The sequence below is a fragment of the Stegastes partitus genome, unplaced genomic scaffold, assembly GCF_000690725.1.
Source record: "Stegastes partitus isolate 25-593 unplaced genomic scaffold, Stegastes_partitus-1.0.2 Scaffold1553, whole genome shotgun sequence".
NCBI classification, from domain to species: Eukaryota; Metazoa; Chordata; class Actinopteri; family Pomacentridae; genus Stegastes; species Stegastes partitus.
Window position 1 is genome coordinate 57,485 of NW_007579284.1, and position 20,159 is coordinate 77,643.

Genomic DNA, 20,159 nt, shown 5'->3' on the forward strand with positions numbered 1-20,159 from the left:
AGTGAAACCTTTGTTTACACCTGAAAGTGACAAATATTTTGTCTCCAAGATCAGTGAAGAATTGTGAAAAATCATCATCTCAAAATTGATCAAAAATAATCTTGATTTTCATTTTAGCCATAATTATTCAGCCCTGCTCTGTGTATGTAAATATTGTTGGCACAGAAAGGATGAAGCTGTTAAAAAACAGGTACTCTGTGGGCCGTATCTTGCAAATGTCGCAACTACATAAGGCAACACATTGTTTGTCCAATCAAATCGCCACCGCTGATCTCCTGAGTCATCAGGCAATTTCCACTTGGTCAGCTTTGTCTAGACAAACAAGAATCCTGTTTTGTTTTTGGTGCTGCTGTGGTTGTTCTGTTTGTATTAGAGCAGTAAAAAGGTCATGCAACTGAAAACAACATTGCTAATATAAATAAGAGTGCTATGTTTGTGGTGCCCTCGGAAAACGGCAAAAATGCAAAAGAAAATTGTTGGCAGTGTTGCATCTATTACATCGCAGTATAAGGTAAACAGGGCTGCGACAATTAGTCGTCTTATTCGATCGCATCAATTTTGGAGTCACTCATGGCTCAAGGCACTGGTCAGCTGCAGCCAGTGCTACAGTTTTAGTCAATGGCAGTTTCCAAAGATCCAATGCTACATAGTCCAAATTCCCAATGAAGCCTTTTTCTTTTACATATTTCTCTGCTTCTGTTGTCATTCAGCGGGACGAGTATGAAATAGTGACTGAAACTATCCTGATTGTGACCTCAACAGCATCTAAAACTCACCATACACTGAAGTTAAAGACAACTGCTGTGCTGAGAATTCAGCTATGTTTACATGGAATTTAAAGCTACTACCAAATTCACAGAAACATTACACAATAAGGAGGAAAGGCGTTTCCGTGGCTGGTTTCTAAAATATCTACCATGTCCATGTGCCACTTAGCAAACATATCGAAAAAGATATATTTTGTCACAGCAAAATTAACTTAAATAGAACTGTCATTTTGCTCTTTGAAGGAAAATCAAATGTTGAAATGAATCAACTTTTCTGTAAAATTAGTAAATTAATCAATAGATAAGGAGGTATTAGTGGCAACCCTTGTAATAAAGTATAGCAGAGTATCTGTTTCCATTTAATTAAGTTTAAAATCTGCAAAGAACTTCTTGAAAATATTTTTTCAAGTTCTTAAAAGTTCTGGATTAAGAGTCTCAGGATTATAGAAGATGTGTTGTCCCACAGTTTCAAATTTACATTTTCTCACAATTCATACTTATTTTCTTTTGCGAAGCAGCATCTAACCACAGCTGGGAGACGCTTGTGCAGCCAGGTTGGATGATGTGTGCGTGAGTCACTCAGATAAACTGTAGATGTGGACTTAAAATGCGTCACTGTGTCAGTCTTAAGGGAATTTCAAATGGACTTGGATCTCAGTATGCAAACACAAATTCATAAGGGAGTCTGCCACTGCAAACCACAGCTGCTCAAGAAGACAAAGTGGTGAGAAGCGACCTCCAGAAGAAACATGAGAGAAAGAGAGAGAAGTGAGGACAAAAGGCTTCAATGGTTGTCACCTCCTGCCAACAAACAACCCACAGCTGGTCTGTTGGTTTATGGGACAGCTTCTTCAGAGTGCCATAAATCTTACCACCACTCCTTTTTAGGGCTTTTGTCCTGCTTTACTCCAAGCCACCAAAGCAGCTCTCTTCAAAGACAATAAATAGTCTTTAGTCAGAGTTTGCTGGCATCAATCTGGCTTCTGGTCTCAACTCTTGGCACAGTTTGGAAGGCCGAAAAGAAATGCCAGCAAGCTTAGTCTATTTGGTTTGCTTGTCTAATTCAGCAGGGGCTGTACAAACAGAACTATTTTAATGTCAATAAAGACAGTTTGACACTCCAGATTAATTCAAGCAAAGTCTCCTCATTTATACTGAAATGTTGCTGCTTGCAGTTCGGATGTACTATAAACTTATGAGCTCCTTTTCACGCTTACTGCAGTTTGACAGTTAATCTTAAAAACTGCAGGATTGTCTGGCAAGCTTTCCAGTTCCTTTCCCATTAGTCATTAGCACATTAGTTTGTAATGAGAAAACTATCTCGGTGTCAGTATCAGGAATGCAAGTGCACATCAGAAAGTTGTAATTACATCCCTTTATTTATGACTAAATTGCATGCATCTGTGGCAAAGTGAAGTTGACTGTTTCTTGTAAAAGTGTATGTTTATCCACACAAGGGGAGACTTTTAACACGACGTTTCACTTTTCAGATTCTCAATTAAATATAAAAAAACCCAAATGATTCACAGATTCTTTAAGTCGATCTCATAGTTTGGTGATTTTATTTTTTTAACTCTCAATGTTTACGTTACAGCTCAAATTATTTCTGAGGTTTGCATCATCCATTCAAAGTGACATTTCATTTTAAAAAGTCTATTGTTTCACTTTAACACGAACAATGATGCATGTGCAGTGCGAAGTGCGTGTTTGCAGTAAATGGACCACTCAGAGAGGCACATAATTCATGTCGATTGTTGTTTCTCAATGGCATATGTTATCATTTGAACAATCTGAATTTGGTCCATGATCAAAAATGTTTGCACATGTTGCCAACAGTACTTATCCATCATTAATTCTCATTATGTCACATTCTGGTTATTTATTTTATTATAAGGGAGACAGACTTTTTCCATTTTAACTATTGAACAGATGCTCCTGACTCAGAACCTGTGCTTTTGCAAAAATTAGAAGTTTTTTTTGTTGTTATTCCACCAAAAAAAAAGGGTTTCACTGTAGCTATCGTGTTGACAACAAAAACCTGAGGAAAAAAGTCCACGATGCCTCTGTAATGACTCCACTACATGAGGGCTTAGGTTTAAAGAAACTTCTGCAGGTGACAAATCACTCAGCCAGTGCCCACATCCAGCGTGATAAAAACAAGGTTCTCATGCTAACACGCCAGCCTGCTTTCCCTTCATGTCATCACCTACTCCACATTTCCTCCTCTCGGCCGTTTCTGGCCCAGCGCTCTGTGGAAAACACCGAGATCAAACAAGTGGTCACATGAGAAATGAGAGCGGCGCTCTGTGTCGGCCCGACGCTCGGCCACCGGGGTTGCTAGCCTGGGGAGAATCAAACACCTGGCATTTGTCACCCCACATCCCCTTTACAACCAAGTCCCCCACCCCCACCACCCCAAGTCCCTGTATGGGAAAACTTAAAAGGCATTTCCATACAGCACTGAAAATAACACAGGTTCTGCTAGTGCTAAGTAATAACTCCCCTGCCTAAACAAGCTGCCCCTACAGAGAAAGATACATAAAAGACCCACGCTTTATACAAGCATTTGAGAATAGAAATGAAAACACCATTGCATAAAAGAAAACTGCTCAAAGCACAGGGATTTAGACCTTTCTTCCACAAACGCTCAGCCTTTTTCTTCTTTCAAAAGCTAAAAGGATTAAAGGGGAACTCTATGCTATTCACCGCCGCGTCTCCCCTTTCTCCTCAGGTGTTGTAAAACCATAAATCTTTCTTGTATACTATTTGGCTTTAAAACAGCCCTTCTTTATGGGGAGGTTCTCCACCAAATGTGCGTGGACCAGGCAACCCAGTCAAATGTCAGCCTATTCATGAAAAGAGCCACTGTAGATGAGGTTTTTGAATCCTGCTCTTGAGCTGGAGGGATACTCTGTTTGGAAGGAAGCACAATCTACGTCCACATTCTAATATTTCCTACATAGACATATTTGAAGTGCATATAATCCGGGATTTGCTGTCATTAGGTAAATCTTACTTCAGTTTTTGCCCATTTCCTGTTTGGCCACCCAGACGAATGCAGCTGAACTCCCACTAGGTTTATTGGCGTCCACCCCTTCTTCCAATTCCCCCACCCAGCCCCCTAGAGCCTACCAGACCACCATTAAAGAAGATTCTCTCCCTGCTGGTTCTTTGATTTTATAGTCCTTCCACACCAAGGAAGAACTGACCACCAACAAATCCTCCCCCCTTAAAGTCTCTAAAGAATTGGATACCTTTCCACCAGCCATCAACATTTTCCTAGTAAACTTCAGTTTGTCCAACAAACTAGATTAGTGAAAGGTCCAAATGGCTACGAATTAAACTTCTATGACGATAAAGGCACGTGGGCTGCATAACTGTATCATCAATGAAATCAGTTTTATTTTTAATACAATGCCCCAGAATTAAAAAAAATGTTTTACTTACATCTGATTTGGTTGACTGGTCCTCCATATCAGAGTCATTGGGATCCACCTGTTCCTGGAATGGTGGAAGTGTCGACACCTTCCTGCGCTCTGCCTCGTCACCATCTGGTCGTAACTTACTCGTCCGCATCTGCAATCTATCCTTCAAGAGTTTCTTATCCAAATGTTGAGTGTCTAACCCAGAAGTCTGCTTTCCTGATGAATCCACAAATCCCTTTTTGCGTTTTTTGGTCATATGATCGTCACTGTCAGGTGCGGACAGACGCTTGTTTAGCCCTGACCCATGAGTCATTCCCTCAGTCCGATGCTCCTTGGACAAAGACTTGGGTTCCTTGAAGCCCATCTTAGGATTGATATCTCTAAGTGGCTGGTTCTCTTTGGGTTTCCTGGAAGGTTCTTTGGGGGCTTTGCTGGGTTCCCAGCCAGAGTCTCTGAAGGCACTTTTGGGCTCTTTCAAGTCTTTTGGAGGCTTGTCTTTGTGGTCCTTGGAGGGTTTGTGGAGTTTGGAGAAGCTGCTGCTGTTGGTGCTGGTGGTTGTGGCGGTGGTGAGGAGGGTAGTCCCGCTTCCTTTTGAGCCATCCTATGGATTAAAATCAATAAATTAATAAGATCATATACAGTGAATACACAGAACCAAGGACTTTGAACAATATGCAAGAAACTTTTGAATTTTGTGATTACCGACAGTTTAAAGGATTGTGTATGAACTATGACAGCACATTAAGTCATGCACAGAAATTAGAGGAAAATTACAGAGAATCATTGAAGCTAAAAAAAGGAAAAACTTCAGCTCAAAGGATTAGGTCACAAGGAAGAGGGAAATCCCACTTTAGGTCAGTGGGCAAACATAATGAGGCAAAGACATAGTAAGCCACTGCAAAATACTGTTGGCTGATGACTGGATGGACTTCTAATGCTGTGACACAACTAATTCACTGCTGGAAAAATTTCACGAATATAAAAACAGGGAAATGTTTTTACTTGAATTTCATCTTTTCTAGTGTTCAACCGTTCTTTGCAGCAAAAAAAGGTTCTCTGGTGATTATGTTGTGTTGACTGGACTTTAGCCTGCATGTAGAACTTCTAAAATGCGTCGTCCTAAACAACAAAGTGAGCAAAAACTAGGCAGCTAGGTCAACGAAAGATTAATCCTCTGCCTTTTACACAAGAGAAAACATGCATGCCACCCTGCAGTTTGGCATTACCATCTATGAAAAGAAGTCCATTCTTAAAGGAAAATCAAAAGGGTCTTCTTAGTCTCCAACTATGGGCTTAAAGAGCAAACTCAGGGCTTCTTTTGAGCAGTGCTGTTCAGTGGGGTGAAGGGGGCCTTTTCAACAGCCTCACACGGACAACCTTAGAAGTGGAGCGAAGGGCAATGTGGAGAAAAGAGGAAATGCATTCGTTCTAACGACAGGGGCCATTTGTCCCTGGGTCTCACCTCCAGCCCCCTTGTCAATATTTCACTAATGCAGTAAACCCATTAAAGAAGTCTAGACGACGGGGTGTGTTACAACTCTGCCCAACCACCTCTAAAACCTTTCATTTCGTCTATCTGCCGGTGACCCCAGGGGCCTCAGGATGTAAAGCTGCTGGCTCATTCTAAACTTCAGCATGCTCCTCCGCTGCAGTAAACCCATTTCCCTCCCAGGGCAGCCCGACATAAAAAACTGCTTTAGTGCCCTGGAAGAGACACACAGCGCCTCGAGGCCGTCAACATTGAAGAGATCACTAAAGTGGCACTTTCAACAAACCTTTCAACGCTGTGACATTGGCAGGTTAGCAGGTGACCCAAGCTCATGTAAATGTCTGTGGGGTCAATTACAATAATATGTCACACACTGTATATATACAGACAACCCAGCTATCCACTTAAATGGCCTGACGGTATACTAGTACTAATACTTATTATTAAAATATATCTTAATATGATGACTACTAGGAGCCACAGTGTCTTCTTTACACTGTATTATATTTGCAGTTTCTTTAGGGTTAAATAGGCAGAAATGAAAACTTTTTAAGACCTTTTCAATTAAACATAGAATGACACTTAATACATGTGTCATGATCATACAAACTAAAGTATTAAAGTATTTTGGAAAACCAGCAAAAATACGGCTTTGAATGTGTGTCACAATTTTTTCGTACTTTCCAGCTGTACTTAGTAATTCCTAAAGACATTAACTATACTGATGTGACATAGACGAGTGGAATACAATGGCGAATAAAGCATTCAAATATCAATTTATTAAAGCTCATGTACGTTTTTGTTGAACTTTGTCACGACTACACAACTCATCAGTTCATCATGGCGGTGTTTTCTACAGGTCTGATGCTGCTGACCTAAACTCTACAAGGACTGTACCATCCCCTGCAGCACAATCCGCTGTCTCAACAATCCCACATGTACTTTAGGTATGACATGACAGAACCAGTAATACACAGAAAAAAAATCTGAACTAACATTACTGTATGTAGCAAGAGACAAAAGACATCTCAAATGTGTAGATAAAGGTTTCTTTGGACTTTAAGAACAGATTATATTTAACCCTTATCACCTATATTGGATTTTATACTAAACATTTACACCATGACATAGACTTTGCATGACATGCATAAATCACAACGTCATACATTTACATGCATTTCTACATATATTTTTCAATAATTATTTGCTTATTCATGCATCTAAATAATAGTGTTTTGCAGCTGCACATTTGCTAGACTTTAATGACATTAGTGTATAGTTGTGCATTGTCCTTTATGCTAAACATCAACAAAGAAAACACAAAAATATGTTCTAATACCTGAGCAATAATTCTCAACATGTGATGGGGAGAAAGAGGGCTGGAGAGAGGAGTGGAGAGTGTGTGTGTGTGACCTCCTGCTCCACGAGTAATTCATCACACACACTGTGTTTAGACTGGAAACCGTTTCCATGTGAAATGGGCCTCTCCTAACGTGGCTCTTAAATGACACCATTTAAGGAGACTAAAAATAACACATAATGGAAACAACATGCCAGTTTATTGACACACATTTTACATTTTGTGTTTCCCGAGATAATGTTTTAAACCTCACATGCAGCTGCTACCTTCTTTTCCTCCCACCTTTAAAAAAACATAATAAAAATTGTAGAAGGCTATTGCATAAAATGTCGATATGAGAATGTAAAAGGACATTAAATAAGAATGCAGCACATCTCTGAGTCAGTGGAGTAAGTGCTTATGTCTGTGAAGAAGCCAAGATATGGTTTGCTTAAGCCAAAGTTGGATGACTTTGAAATCCTGGGAGTTTAAACATATTGGACATTTTTGAACCTGCCAAATATGTGAGGGATTAAGACCTGGAGACTGTGAAGGGCTAAAAAGTTTCAGGGCTGGGTGTGGCCGAGAGGAAAAAAAAAAAAGGCCCTTTAGCTCTGGGCTGTATCTGGAAACAACACTGACCTTTGATCCATGGAAGTTTTTGCTCTTCTTTGGGTCGGAGAAGGAGGACGTGAGCGAGCTGTTGGGAAGCGTAGGCAGCTTGAGGTGCTGGCCGAACAGGGAGGTTGAGCCCTCCTGCATTACCATTACCTGGCAGGGAAAAAGCCACAAGTCGTGATCAGAGGTTTCTTTGCTTTATATACAACATTAACTCTGTTCAGTTCCACATAGTAAAATTCAAGATAAGGCTGGGAATCAAAACTCAGTATTTTATGATTGCTGACTTAAATGTGAACAAAGTATCATAAAAAAGGAGGCTGAATACCTGGCGAGGTGCCAACTTATGTCTGACAAAACAATTACTTGAATAACAATTTTGATTACGCTTACAAGAGGTGACGGTAATTTTTAATATTTAATTAAATATTTTAAATGAAAATTGAGCACAAGTGTAGCAAATGCCTATGTATGAAAAGCATCACATTATCTGCATATAAGTCATTTTGTGGTTTTGGTATTTAGCCTGAACGCTCATCAAAAATACATTCGTAAAGACAACAATGGGCATCGCTGTCTAGTGGCGCATGTTATAGGAAAATCCATTGATTGTCTGTCAGTACAGACTTTGAACATAGTCATAGCTTTATCTTGTGTATCACGGACAGTTGCATGAAAGCTTTTTGCTGATTCATTGTTTTGGCAAGAAACATTTAGACCATTTTTTAAGCCAAAAAAGATGACTGATTGGACTCTTTTGACTCATTTCATGTCTTCAAGTAATTAAGTATGGTGCTACAGTAAGGATGTGGTTAAGCCTAGCTTAGCATAATGACTGGTAGCAGAGGTAAAAAAGCTAGCCTTAACATGCAATGCCTTTGTATTGCCTTTTCTGTTCTCAAACAGAAATATAAAACACGGTGCCTGGTTGCTTCCAGTCATAATGCTAAGCTAGGCTAACCACATCTTGACGTAGACATACACACACACACACAACTAATATCGATCGTCTCATCTCACTCTTGGAGAGAAAGTGAAACAGTGTATATCCAAAAAGAATTAACTAAATGTTTATTATCTAGAGCTGTTGAAAAAGCAACACTTGGTTGCCTGAAGTGGTCCAGAATGATCTAAGAGGAGGCTTTTGTTCTACGTAAGGAAGACTTCAAAGCAATGAATTAGTACACTGCTATCATCACAGCCAAAATCAGCAAAAGTCCACCCGGGCCACATTCAAACATTTAAAGCTGTCTGTTATTGCTGGAATATCTTCTACAGGGCTAAAACAAAGTCTAGAATATGCAAGTAAAGACAACACAGCCGTCTGTCTATGTTGGAAGTCACTTTACAGGCGTATCCAAATTTTATGTCATCTTTAGGAAAACCTCTTGATTCATGACTCCAAAAGCTGTTGCAAATCTTACTTTTGAGTCTTCTGAACTTCGCTTGTGAGGATCCCGTTGCTGTCAAGGACAAAAGAAACATAATTAGGATCTATAGCTTATTTGTACAAAGCTGTTACAAATACGTCTAGCCCAGGCAAACTCCACTTTATTATTATCTGCATCTGAAGAAAAGTTTAATTACAACTTGTACGGTGTTATCTACTCTGACTGTAGACCTTCCAGTGATAGGATTCGCTTGCGCACAAGAGCAAATGTGAGTTTCAACATGTCCTATGTCAGCACTTGAGCTCTTTCTGAGGCTAAGAATGGGGTGCAGGGCAAAGTAAATACAGAGCACTTAGCTCCAGTCATAAAACCTCCAGACTACAGGGGTCCTCTGGACTGGGGCCAACTGACTGATTGCACCCGACACTAAGGAAAGGTAAACTGATGCCAGTATATCACGACTGTAACAACTACAGAGAGCTTTAATGACAGCATCAGCTGATTTAAGTGCTGCTTAATTTATAGTTACTGCTTCTGCATTGTAGAAGCCTAATATAAAAGAAATAGAGTCACTGGCATCTGTCTGTTGAGACAAACTGTATATTTCAAAAGAGTTTTCAGATGATAAAATGTTCAAAAAGCTGAGATAACACTGGTCCAACAACAAGGCAGCTTGTTCAGAGAACTGACAACAGGAGTGGTTAGGTATACTGTAACAGAGCAACATTTGGTATGCAGTCACACTTTTCTTAAGAGCAACAGCTGGTATGCCTAAGAGGAGTGTTTTTTACACTCCTGACATAGAAAAAAGACTGTTCCTTTACCATATCTACATTAGTCATTAGACTATTTGGAATTCCAAAAACATGTAAACACATCCATGAAATAAAATCTAATAAACATTAAGAAGAAAGTGCAGATGAGCTGTTTCATATGGCAAAACCACATTTTTCATGTTTGTTTGATAGTCGCCTGACCACCCACATTCAAAGGTTTCCAAAATCTGCCACTAGAAACTGTCCTCAACAAATGCAGTATTTCCTCCTGTTTAAGTTACATTTAGAAAAACTATACTGGCTTTCAGGGGTTGCCTTTGTTTGGTTTTTAAAGATAGTGATTTTCATAGGAACCAATGAGCTTTGGAGCTGAAAGTCACAGACCTAAGCCGGTCTTGTGAAAGTGAGGAAAAACAAACACACTATTGGTTTTGGCAGTCTGTTGACGATTAATAAAAGAACAAAATACTGTAGAGGTGGCTTGTCTCAGTGCCTGTTTTAGATCTACTGACCAGTATCGAAGTGTGTGACACTGTATGAACATGTATAAGCAATGTAATGGAACAGAGAAAAAGTAAAAAAAATAAAAATAATAATACTGTACTGATGATGCTGTTATTTATTTATTTTTTTTTAAATCAATCAATCAATAAGATAAATGTCAGTTATACTTGATGCTAAGACACATTTACTCTAATGTAAAGTACAAAATGAATTTTTAAAAAGTGCATTAACCCAAGTGCAACAAATTTCTGATTACATTAAATTAACCATAAAACTATTCATCACTGAAATGTCAGTGTAAGAACACAGAGGATACAGCCATATTGTTCGAATCAACTTTACTGGAATTGTCACTGGACAAAACAAAGAGGGGACTTTATGTTTTGTTTTTAGCTGACAGACAGCAACAGATGGCAAAAGTCCCACCTGAAACATACTCTAGAATTTCTGACAGTAACTGTTATAGATAAATAAAATGAAGCTGTGAATTCCCATCAACAACAAGATAAATGTTATTTCTAGTCTCTCCATCACACTCCTACCCCTCCGGCTTTCAGTAGCTTCCTACGAAACTCCTCTGTCGGGTTGTTGAAGGTGAGCTTTTCACAGCGGAGATGATTGACAGGCGGGTGACCCTCCAGGTGGAGGAACAAGTCGTAATCGAAGCGAACTTTCTTCGGTTCTTCCTGAGGAAAAGTTGTGAGCCACACAGACAGGAAAAAGGAGGACAATGAAACTTAGTTTAGCAGCACTTTGTCAACGTCAACACCTATACAGCAGCATTGTTCTGGATGTCATACAGACCCCAGGTACAACACTGTCTTTTCAATAGACCCCACTTGGATATCGATTTCCAACATAAATAACGACACAACTGAACAATTGCTTTACTGACACTTTCAAGCCAAAATAATTGTAACGGTTCACAATCTCTCCAATCTGTACACTGGAAAATCGAATACAAAATTTAATACAAGTTTGCTAGTTGTGTTCCAAACTTCATTAACACTGTATACTTTTTTCCCCTACAACTTTGCAGACTAATTTACACTTCTTTTGTTTTTTTTTTTTTAAGATGCAAGTCTCGAGCTTTAGAATAGTTTTATATCGTCAGTAAATTCTGCAACCTGGGCAGAAAGTTGGACAGATGTTTTTTTTAAAGAGAAGAAAGGCAAATGCAGATTAAATGCAGAAAATTATATTCAAGTTCACTTTGATTTTCTATCATTTGGTCTCCCTCTCTCTCTTTGTGTTGAAGAAAAGAAATCATCAAAAGAAAAGCAATTGTAGGGGTTTGTAACACAGAGCCTTGAGTCTAGTGATTTCAAAATCCCTTTTATATTATGTAAATTTTAGTGAAATAGATTTTTCTAAGAATCTATTCCATGAAGAGACAGCTTCAATGGTAAGAACTACATTAAAATACAAAGTACATCTCTGACGACTGACAAATGAATATCACCTCACAGAATATTGTGGTTTGGCCCATCCATGGTAAATTATTCCATCTAGACCACTAAAATTAGTTCTACCTAAGCTGGGCTCCCACTACACAAGTTTTACAATCCAAATATTCATTGAAATCAGGTTGCATCACACATAAGGAGAAATGTTACAGATATGCTCTATAATCTCTCTATATGTACATACTACAAGTTCAGAAAATAATGGTGCTTCGAATAATACAGGATATTTTTAAAAATGATCACGCCAGAGGGCGCAATCAGGGAGCAGTGAACCACCTCAGGTGATCTCATGGGGAAGCAGGTGGTAACAAAATGGAGACTGTAGTGCAACATCTTGTTAAAACACGACTACTAATAAGGAAGGCAGAAGGCTAAAGAAGTCTGGGTAAGACAATGGTTGGGAAGATCTATTCAGCACAGTTTGTTTATTCTTTAGCGAGAACTGGAGGTCAGATTGTCATTATCAGTTTTAACATCTATAACCAACACTAGCCTCAAAGGTTAGAATGTGGGCAGTGACAGAGGGTGAATTTAATCCTAACTTTTACTGTGGTGAGCACGGTTTTCCTTATTATGAAAAGAAACAACTATTAAAGACACATAGCAAGTTTCCATTGCGTCAGTTTTCTTCAAACTACAAAGAATATGTGTATCTAGGAAATGATGCATGTGGAAAGTCTGCTAATATGCTAGTTTTGAATTCAGTGAAATGAGTGATTCCAGTCATCATTTCAAGTCAGAAGAAGTTAGAACTACAGGTTGTGTGGTTTGAAAACACATATATCACTTAGTTAATGTTGTACAGGAGCAAAACTTATAGAAATATGAGTGGATGTAGTTCCACATATTTTAATTTCATAAATACTTCCAAAAACAGTTTAGAAACATCCTGTATCAAAAATGTTAGCTTATACTACAAAAAGGACTGTAATCAATTACCTTCAGACCACAAAAAGACAACAGATGGAATTCGCAAAATTAAAATGTAAATAACCTTGAAATAAAATCTGAGGTTTAGGATGTAAAACATACAGAATACCAGTGACTGAATTTGTTAAGTGTACCTTGTTTTTGAAGTAAACTTCAATGGGCAAGATGAAGCCTGCGTATCCAGACTCCTCCACTTTGTACGGTGGATCCTTGCACACTGAAATGAGAGAGAAATTTGTGATTTAAGAGAGATCATCAACCTTCAACACAAGGTGGCTACCAACTCAGAAAGCCAGGTTTAAAATTCATTTAGTTCCATAATATACAACCTTGTCCCCACCCAGTCATTGCTGAGCACATTGCAACAGTCTAGGTGTCGGTTATTGTAGTTACTGGGGGACAGGTGATGAACACCAAGCGTTCGAACCAATACCATTTTTATCTCATCATTGAAGAAAATCAGATGACAGAGTGTAGTAAAGCATGGGACTGTTGCTTCATGCACTGTCTCACTTATTGTGCTCAGCCACTAAACTTGCAGCTCTGTTCTCATGAGATCTCATTAACTTCCATTTCCATGGCCCGCTCTGATGTATCAATACAAAAAAGCTGTGGCTTAAATTAGAACCAGAGGCTTTAAAGCTGATGACAAGGTCAAGGCTTCCCCGCCTTACCCCCATGGGCCGTGAAAGACAAACAAACTCTGCCAGAGCTCAGGTGTTCCTCCCTGGAGGTGTGTGTTTGTCGGACTCAATCCCTGTGGACGCCGCAGAAAAAGTACCAATTAAGTTCATGTACGCGGAAACCTGAGTGTGTTTACTGGAAGAAAGGATAAAAGAAGCTTTTAGCATTTTAGAGCTTTTGAGAAAAAGTTATTTCATTGCAAACTTTCAAATCAATTTCCTTTTTCCTCTTGAACAGTATAACAACACACTGAATGTGGCGGTGGCTATTTATTTTTACTATTGACTGCATTAATGGAGGGTAATCAACAGGTCACAGCTTAGTTTGAGATGCCCAATTTGAGGCTGTCTTTTAAGGACAAAACAGTTGCACTGTATCAAAGGCTGCTCCTCTGATTTTTTGTTCCTTTTACTTGTTATAAGTAGTGCTATTAAGGATGTAAAAAAAAAATCTGTAGAGTGTCTTCTGTCGCGGCTTTGTCCATGCTAAGAAAACAACCCCGATAATTCTATCAACAGCAGGTCACTGTGAGATATGGTTGAAAACCTGAGAGAAAGTCTTTAAGTAGTAGTATTCGCAGTCGCAGAGAAGTTTTTACAAATCAGTGTAACCCGAGAAAAAAGAGAAAACTACAAAGCACCATGGCTGCCAAAGGAAACAGCTGACAGCAAGACGATCCAGTGATGAAGAACATCGGGAACTCCTTGAGTCATCCTCAGTACCGCCCAGCGTTTGGCATCAGTCTAGTCATTACTGTGCTCCCCCGTTTCATTTCGGAGTGACGCCCCTTCAGCGAGCTGCAAGTGATTGATGGCTCAGCTGACTACGCTGAGGTCGACCTCACCGCTGGGGCCAAGCCATCCAAAACCCAATACCACTGAGCAAATATTATGGGTTAGAGTTAATTGTGCAAGTGGGTCAGGTTCAATTACACCCACCTAAAAGAGCCCATTCAGCAAGGCACCTTTACATAAACCAAGGTGGGGAAGGAGATGAGCAGGACCAGCCGGAGCAGGAAAAAAAAAAAAATACACTCATGCACATAAACTCTGTACATGTGTTCGTATATTTTTATTACTTGCATGAATTACGGGGTAGACGTGATGTCATGTGGATATATTTTCATTGTAGCTACATTGAAAAAACACTTCACAATAGGGCCTGATCTGCTCTAAATATTGAGATATGACATTTTAAAGGGAAAAGAGTCTGCAGCTCTATTTGTAACTCTGTGTTTTGAGCTAAAGGCAACTGACAAAATCTTTCAAGTGGCAAGATGTTGGTGTTCAGAAGATGATGTTCATCATGTTTATGTAGCATTTTAGGATACTGACTTCTACGTATTAGCAAAAAAACGTCAAGTAAAGCTGATAGAAAATCACAACAGTTGCAGGTACTTGGTCATAAACCAAAGCACTGACCTTCGAATGGAAACTTACAAAAAAAAGATGACGGGAACGTGGATGTTTATACCAGATTTTATGGCGCAAGTCATTTGCTAGATTTACAGGTATTTGACTAGTTAAGTACAAACTTTGATAAACAGGAAAAACTTTGCTTCCAGTTTCTCCAGTGTGACAATTTGCTGTCACTGCAAAGTGAATCCCTTCAGATTGCTAACTGGACAAAACAAGACAAGTAAAGCCCAATTCTGGCAAATGGGGGGACAGTTTCATTATTTTGTAATATACTAAGGACCAAATAAACCTAAAATAAAATCAGTTGCAGTCCTAAATAACACCTTTATTAAATAAACATGAAAAAGCACAACTGGATTGTTTTACACAGCTTATTATTTGGGCTGGAAGACTCAATTGGTCTTGATACAAGATGCAGCTTTGGTCAACAACTTCTCAGGAAAAACAGCCACAAAATGACAAAACATGAGGACACAGGATAAAACCGGTAAATGTGAAGGAGAAGTCAGGCCAGCGTCTTGGCTGGGGTTCAGCAGTTCAGGTTGAAAAGGTTACGATTATCTGAAGGAGCGTCTGAGAAGTGGACATGCACAATGCAGCCACTGACCTGTAACCAAAAATTCACCAGTGGTCACAGAAGCTTCCAAAGAGAGACAGGGCCGTGTCGTTTATTAACATGGCCTTTGGTTTAAGCTGGGATGCCAATCACAGAACAATGCCAGTCACTATGTATTTGCCCTTTCTACACAGACTGCTTTGTAATGAGGCCAGGCTAGACGACAGGCCTGGCCATAAAACAAAAGACAAGACTGGAAATAAGAAATTCTTTAGTGAGGCTTGTAAGTAAAAATATGAGCTCCTTCTGCTCACTGATTTACTGTTAATCCCTCCTCTTTCTAATGAAACTATTCATCTCGGCATCACTTGTCTAATTAATGCCAGGCATTTCCGCGGCAAGTGTCAACATATGCTGTGTAGAGAAGGAAAAACACGGTAGCTTATATCAAGCTGGGAGCACCGGCAAATTTATATTTAAGCTTTCACACCCTTTGCACATCTTGAGTTATATATTTTTCTTCAGGGGTGGTAGAGACTAAATTAGAGCTAACAGAGCGTGAACTTGAGCGAACATAATGAAGTGTACTGTTGTTCTATATGTGTGGTAATATAACGGTTGCAAACACATTCCACACAACATGGGATGAAAATATGCAAGTTTGATTCTGACATTCTTCATTCTTGTTGTAGTGTTTTGCCTCCAGGTTGCCCAGAAACTGATGAGTACCTTCTTTAAATCATTTTAATGCTCAAACAATTACTTAAATGACCAGAAAATTAGTCTCCAAATATTTTTATAATTAATTCAATGTTTACTTGCTCCAGCCTATCCTTGCCTGCAAGACTGCAAAGTGATGGAAAAAATGAATTCAGATGACTGAAGGGGGAAAAAAAGGGTCCAATCAGGGTTCTGTCCACTGAGGATTCAACTCAGCAACTTTTCGGGTTCAGCAGTACCAAATACGTATTTGATGACTGGGAAAATTACTTGCAGATTAATCAGTGATAAAAATAATTGTTTGCTGGACTAATTAAACTTTGAACCCAATGATGATTTGAACATCCTAAAAAGATTTTTTTTTTTTTTCTGGTCCCTATTAGGTTTGGTTTTATTTTCAACACTGCACAGCATTGTATCATAGCTGACACAATGCCTCATGTTTTGGAACAGATACTTGGTTTGATGTCCAACTTAAATAATTTAAACATGTGTTTTCTACCCAAACAGTTAAAAGAAGAAGCCACAGTTCCGAAAGAATAAATGTTAGAAAGAAGAGACATCTAAAATAGCAAAAAAAAAACTCTTAAAAGTAAATATCTGATTATCTACAGAGCCAGTGCCACCTTTTGATACCCAAGTCTAATGATTATTTTCATTCTGAATTAATTTGCAGATTATTTTCTCAATCGACTGATGCCTGCTTTGGTCTGTCCAACACTCCAAAGAGATTTAGTTTACTATCATGTGCCACAAAAATGCAGCAAATTCTCACATTTGAGCAGCTGGGACAGTGTAATGTTTGGCTTACAATTACTTGACGATCAAAACAGTTGCCAATTAATTTTTTCTGTCTCTCAGCTAATCAATGAATCATTGCAGCTTTACTCGAGACGCTATAAACACACTTGAAAAGCACTGGTTTGACACGCAGCCCTCGTCCTGACAAACCAAGCCAACTTGCACAGACAAAAAGAAATCAATAGGCTGCCTCGTGTTCTGGTAAAAGCTGCACATGAAGACAAACACAAACTACATAAAGCAAGGGGCCAGCTAACCAACATTCAGCGGAGTAACTTGTGAGTAGTCTGCGTTCTACTCCAAAGAACTTTGAAAAGAAATAAACAACAAGAGAATCACTACCATGTTCATGTGAAGAAATGGTCAGAGAACTGCATATTCCCATTTACAAAACATTGATTAGTCATGATATGAGCCGCCGTAACAAAGGTGGGTGGTGATTAGCGGCTCAGTAGGGATAGAGTCTCTGGCTGAATGAGTACAGATCCTTAAAAACAACCTCACACTATAGTTTTCTCCACAGTCCTACAGGAACTCTCCTGACCCAAATGACCTCACACTAATCAGCTAACAGCAAGACCCTCGAAAACAAACGGGGTCAAGATTAATCTGCCAAGATGAAAGCCCGCAACGCAAAGAAACATCCAAGTTTGTGTTGTAAGCCAACTGGCTAGATGAGAGGCCCAACAGGTGGCCAGTCTGGGCCAGTTAGAGGGTTGAGCATGGGTCGGGAAAACCGCATACGCTCTTCACTTTGCATTCTGTAGGTATTGTCATTTGGTTGAATATTGTCCTCCTCTAATCGCTCCAGCAACCAGACAGCAGCAAGTAAAGCATGGAAAAACAAAGGCAGAAGCATGTCTGTCAAAAAGGAAACAGACTAAATGATCAGTAAATAAACACCATATGCACACACTAAAAACCACAAAGGTGTAAAGCCACACCCACCCCAAAGGAATAAAAACAGATGGAGAGGAGGATTGGAAGATTGCAGCGAGATGTGGGGGTGGGTCAAATTCATGGGGATGCTCCTGATAGCAGGTTCCACAGTAACAACACACGGTAGAACGAGGTGCCGAAAGACTTCTAGAACTCCCCTGTGAATCATTATGTGTGCACTGTATGTTCTGACATTATGGTATCATCCCAGGAGGTTGTTCCGAAAAGTCAACCTGCTCACACCTTGTTAAAACCGACAGTTCTAACCATTGCAGCGATCCCAAAGTTTCTGATGATACCCAACATGTTGGAGCGAACTGCAAACAAGACATCTATGTATCCATTAGAATACATGTGTGATGCTGTTAGAGAATGTGGAATAGGAGGGATTTCACAATGTCAAAAATGCTTTTTGGGAAAGAGGAGTGGAAAACCATATGTGTAGGTGTTAAGATGCTTGTTTTGGCATACAAAATGAAAATGTTCAATATGGATCGCTTGTATGTGAAATGATGAAATAAAATGATGTAACTTTAAGTACTTTAAACATAAATTTGGCATTTCTGTATAACACTGTCTGTGGGATGTATGTATGTATGTATCTGTGTTATTCTAACTGATGCCGAGGTCTATTAGATACAAGACAAATCAAAGCAAGTCAGCAAATTGATGCAAGAGTCATAAAGGGCTACCGCAGTCTTTATCTGACGTCGGACAAATTTATGTTGCCTCTAGTATACATCATCTCCTCTGCAAAGCCTCAGTAACCATCTATGGCCAACAGCCAAGTCTGCCTTTATCTCTGCAGTCCTGACACTTTGCTCTTAAGCTTTTTTTGGAAGTCGACGAAAAACAATGGAGGAAAAGGTTTTCGCAAGCGGGTAAGTGCAAACATTCTGAAAACAGGGTGTGGGAAAGCTTTTAATATGCTCAATGTAAGCACCAAGGCAAACACTAAATAGCATATGGAACACAGAAAAGGCTTGGATCAGCAGATACTCTGAGCTGCAGTGCGTTTCAAAGGTTGGCAAGAATCTGAATAGAGGCTGAGGAAATTAAAATATATGGGTTTTTTTGCATTTCATTTTGCTCCCACCTCCTTTTTTTTTTTAAAGCACATTTGTTCCCTTTAGTAGCCCAACTTACACATCACAACAAACTAGGCCAAAGTGATTAAACAGCAGGGCAAAGTATTTGTGATAGGCAATTCTTCAACATCAAGAAAGAAAATTCACAAAGGAAAGTTTGATAGTTTCTCTTAAATGCATTTGATGCAAACCTGCATCAAAGCACAAAACCAAAATGCAAAGTTCAGTTGCATGAACACACCCTAAGTGTGCTCCCTCCCTGGCTAATCATTCATTTATCCTCATTTATTCTGATTTATGTATGTAAATGTATTTGTGTGTTTCTCCTTCCTGTATTTGTGTACCATGACAAACAGCTTTTCTGCTCGTCATTAAAAAAGATGAATAATTATCAACAACGAAACGTATTACAGCTATATTGCCCAGTCCTACAACAATCTACACCAGTGGACATGAGTATTCTGATCTAGTTTTTTCCAAGTATTCGATTTGTTTGTGCATGTAAATGTCATATCTCGATGTCAGATACCTGGATAAGGCCAAATGTCTGACACCCTAATACCCCTGGCTGAAGCCCTGTGTGTGAAAGACAGCGCAACAGGAGTACAGAGAAAGCGTCTCCTTTTTAAAGAGATGAAAAATGGGACTTTAGACTTTAGATTTAGATGGCGAGCTGATGGACGGCCGAACTATGCAAATCCATAGTAGACATGATGCCGGTTTCCCAACACTGTTGCCTAGTAGAGCAATTAAGGTCAAGAGCCACAGTCACATTCATTTCGAGTTACGAGTGTCCGAGTAACCATTTAAAAACTGCTGCTTTGTGCTTGCAAACGTCACAGGTTCTTGCACAAATGCGTGCAGTAATCTATATCCAGGATACTAGTATCTATCATCTGTACTACTAACAGCTTTGATGGTTCAGTACATCTATGCACACAGTGATTACGAGCACTCTATTTGTGTCAACCTGCTTGCACTCCTGGAATGGAAAAGGTCGATTCTTGTCCGGTTCTTGTCTATTAGCTATAGCATGCTAGCACGGTTAGCTTTCAGCGCTGCAGACACTGATATTTTTCTGAATGCTGAATTAATAACAATTCAACAAGATGGCTGTGCCCTCAGTGGTAACAAAAAGTGTGTTACTCTGTGCCCGCTGGCTTCAAAGGTTACATTTATATTACAATTCACACAATGGAGCATCACTGATTATTCATGGCTTTGTGAGACAGAGCAACAACTTGAACA

At 39.4% G+C, this 20,159-nt stretch overlaps 1 protein-coding gene across 2 annotated transcripts in view; it reads right to left on the bottom strand.

The window, feature by feature from the left end:
• The window catches only part of mllt3 (MLLT3 super elongation complex subunit), a 54,558-nt gene that overhangs the window by 16,026 nt on the left and 18,373 nt on the right, over positions 1 to 20,159 (bottom strand). For both annotated transcript variants that reach the window (XM_008300510.1, XM_008300509.1), the window contains exons 4-8: positions 12,840 to 12,922; positions 10,852 to 10,995; positions 9,063 to 9,101; positions 7,663 to 7,791; positions 4,215 to 4,793 (exon numbers count right to left, since the gene is read on the bottom strand). In XM_008300510.1, the coding sequence (XP_008298732.1) occupies positions 4,215 to 4,793; positions 7,663 to 7,791; positions 9,063 to 9,101; positions 10,852 to 10,995; positions 12,840 to 12,922 (974 nt within the window). The remainder of the gene's footprint in view (positions 1 to 4,214; positions 4,794 to 7,662; positions 7,792 to 9,062; positions 9,102 to 10,851; positions 10,996 to 12,839; positions 12,923 to 20,159) is intronic.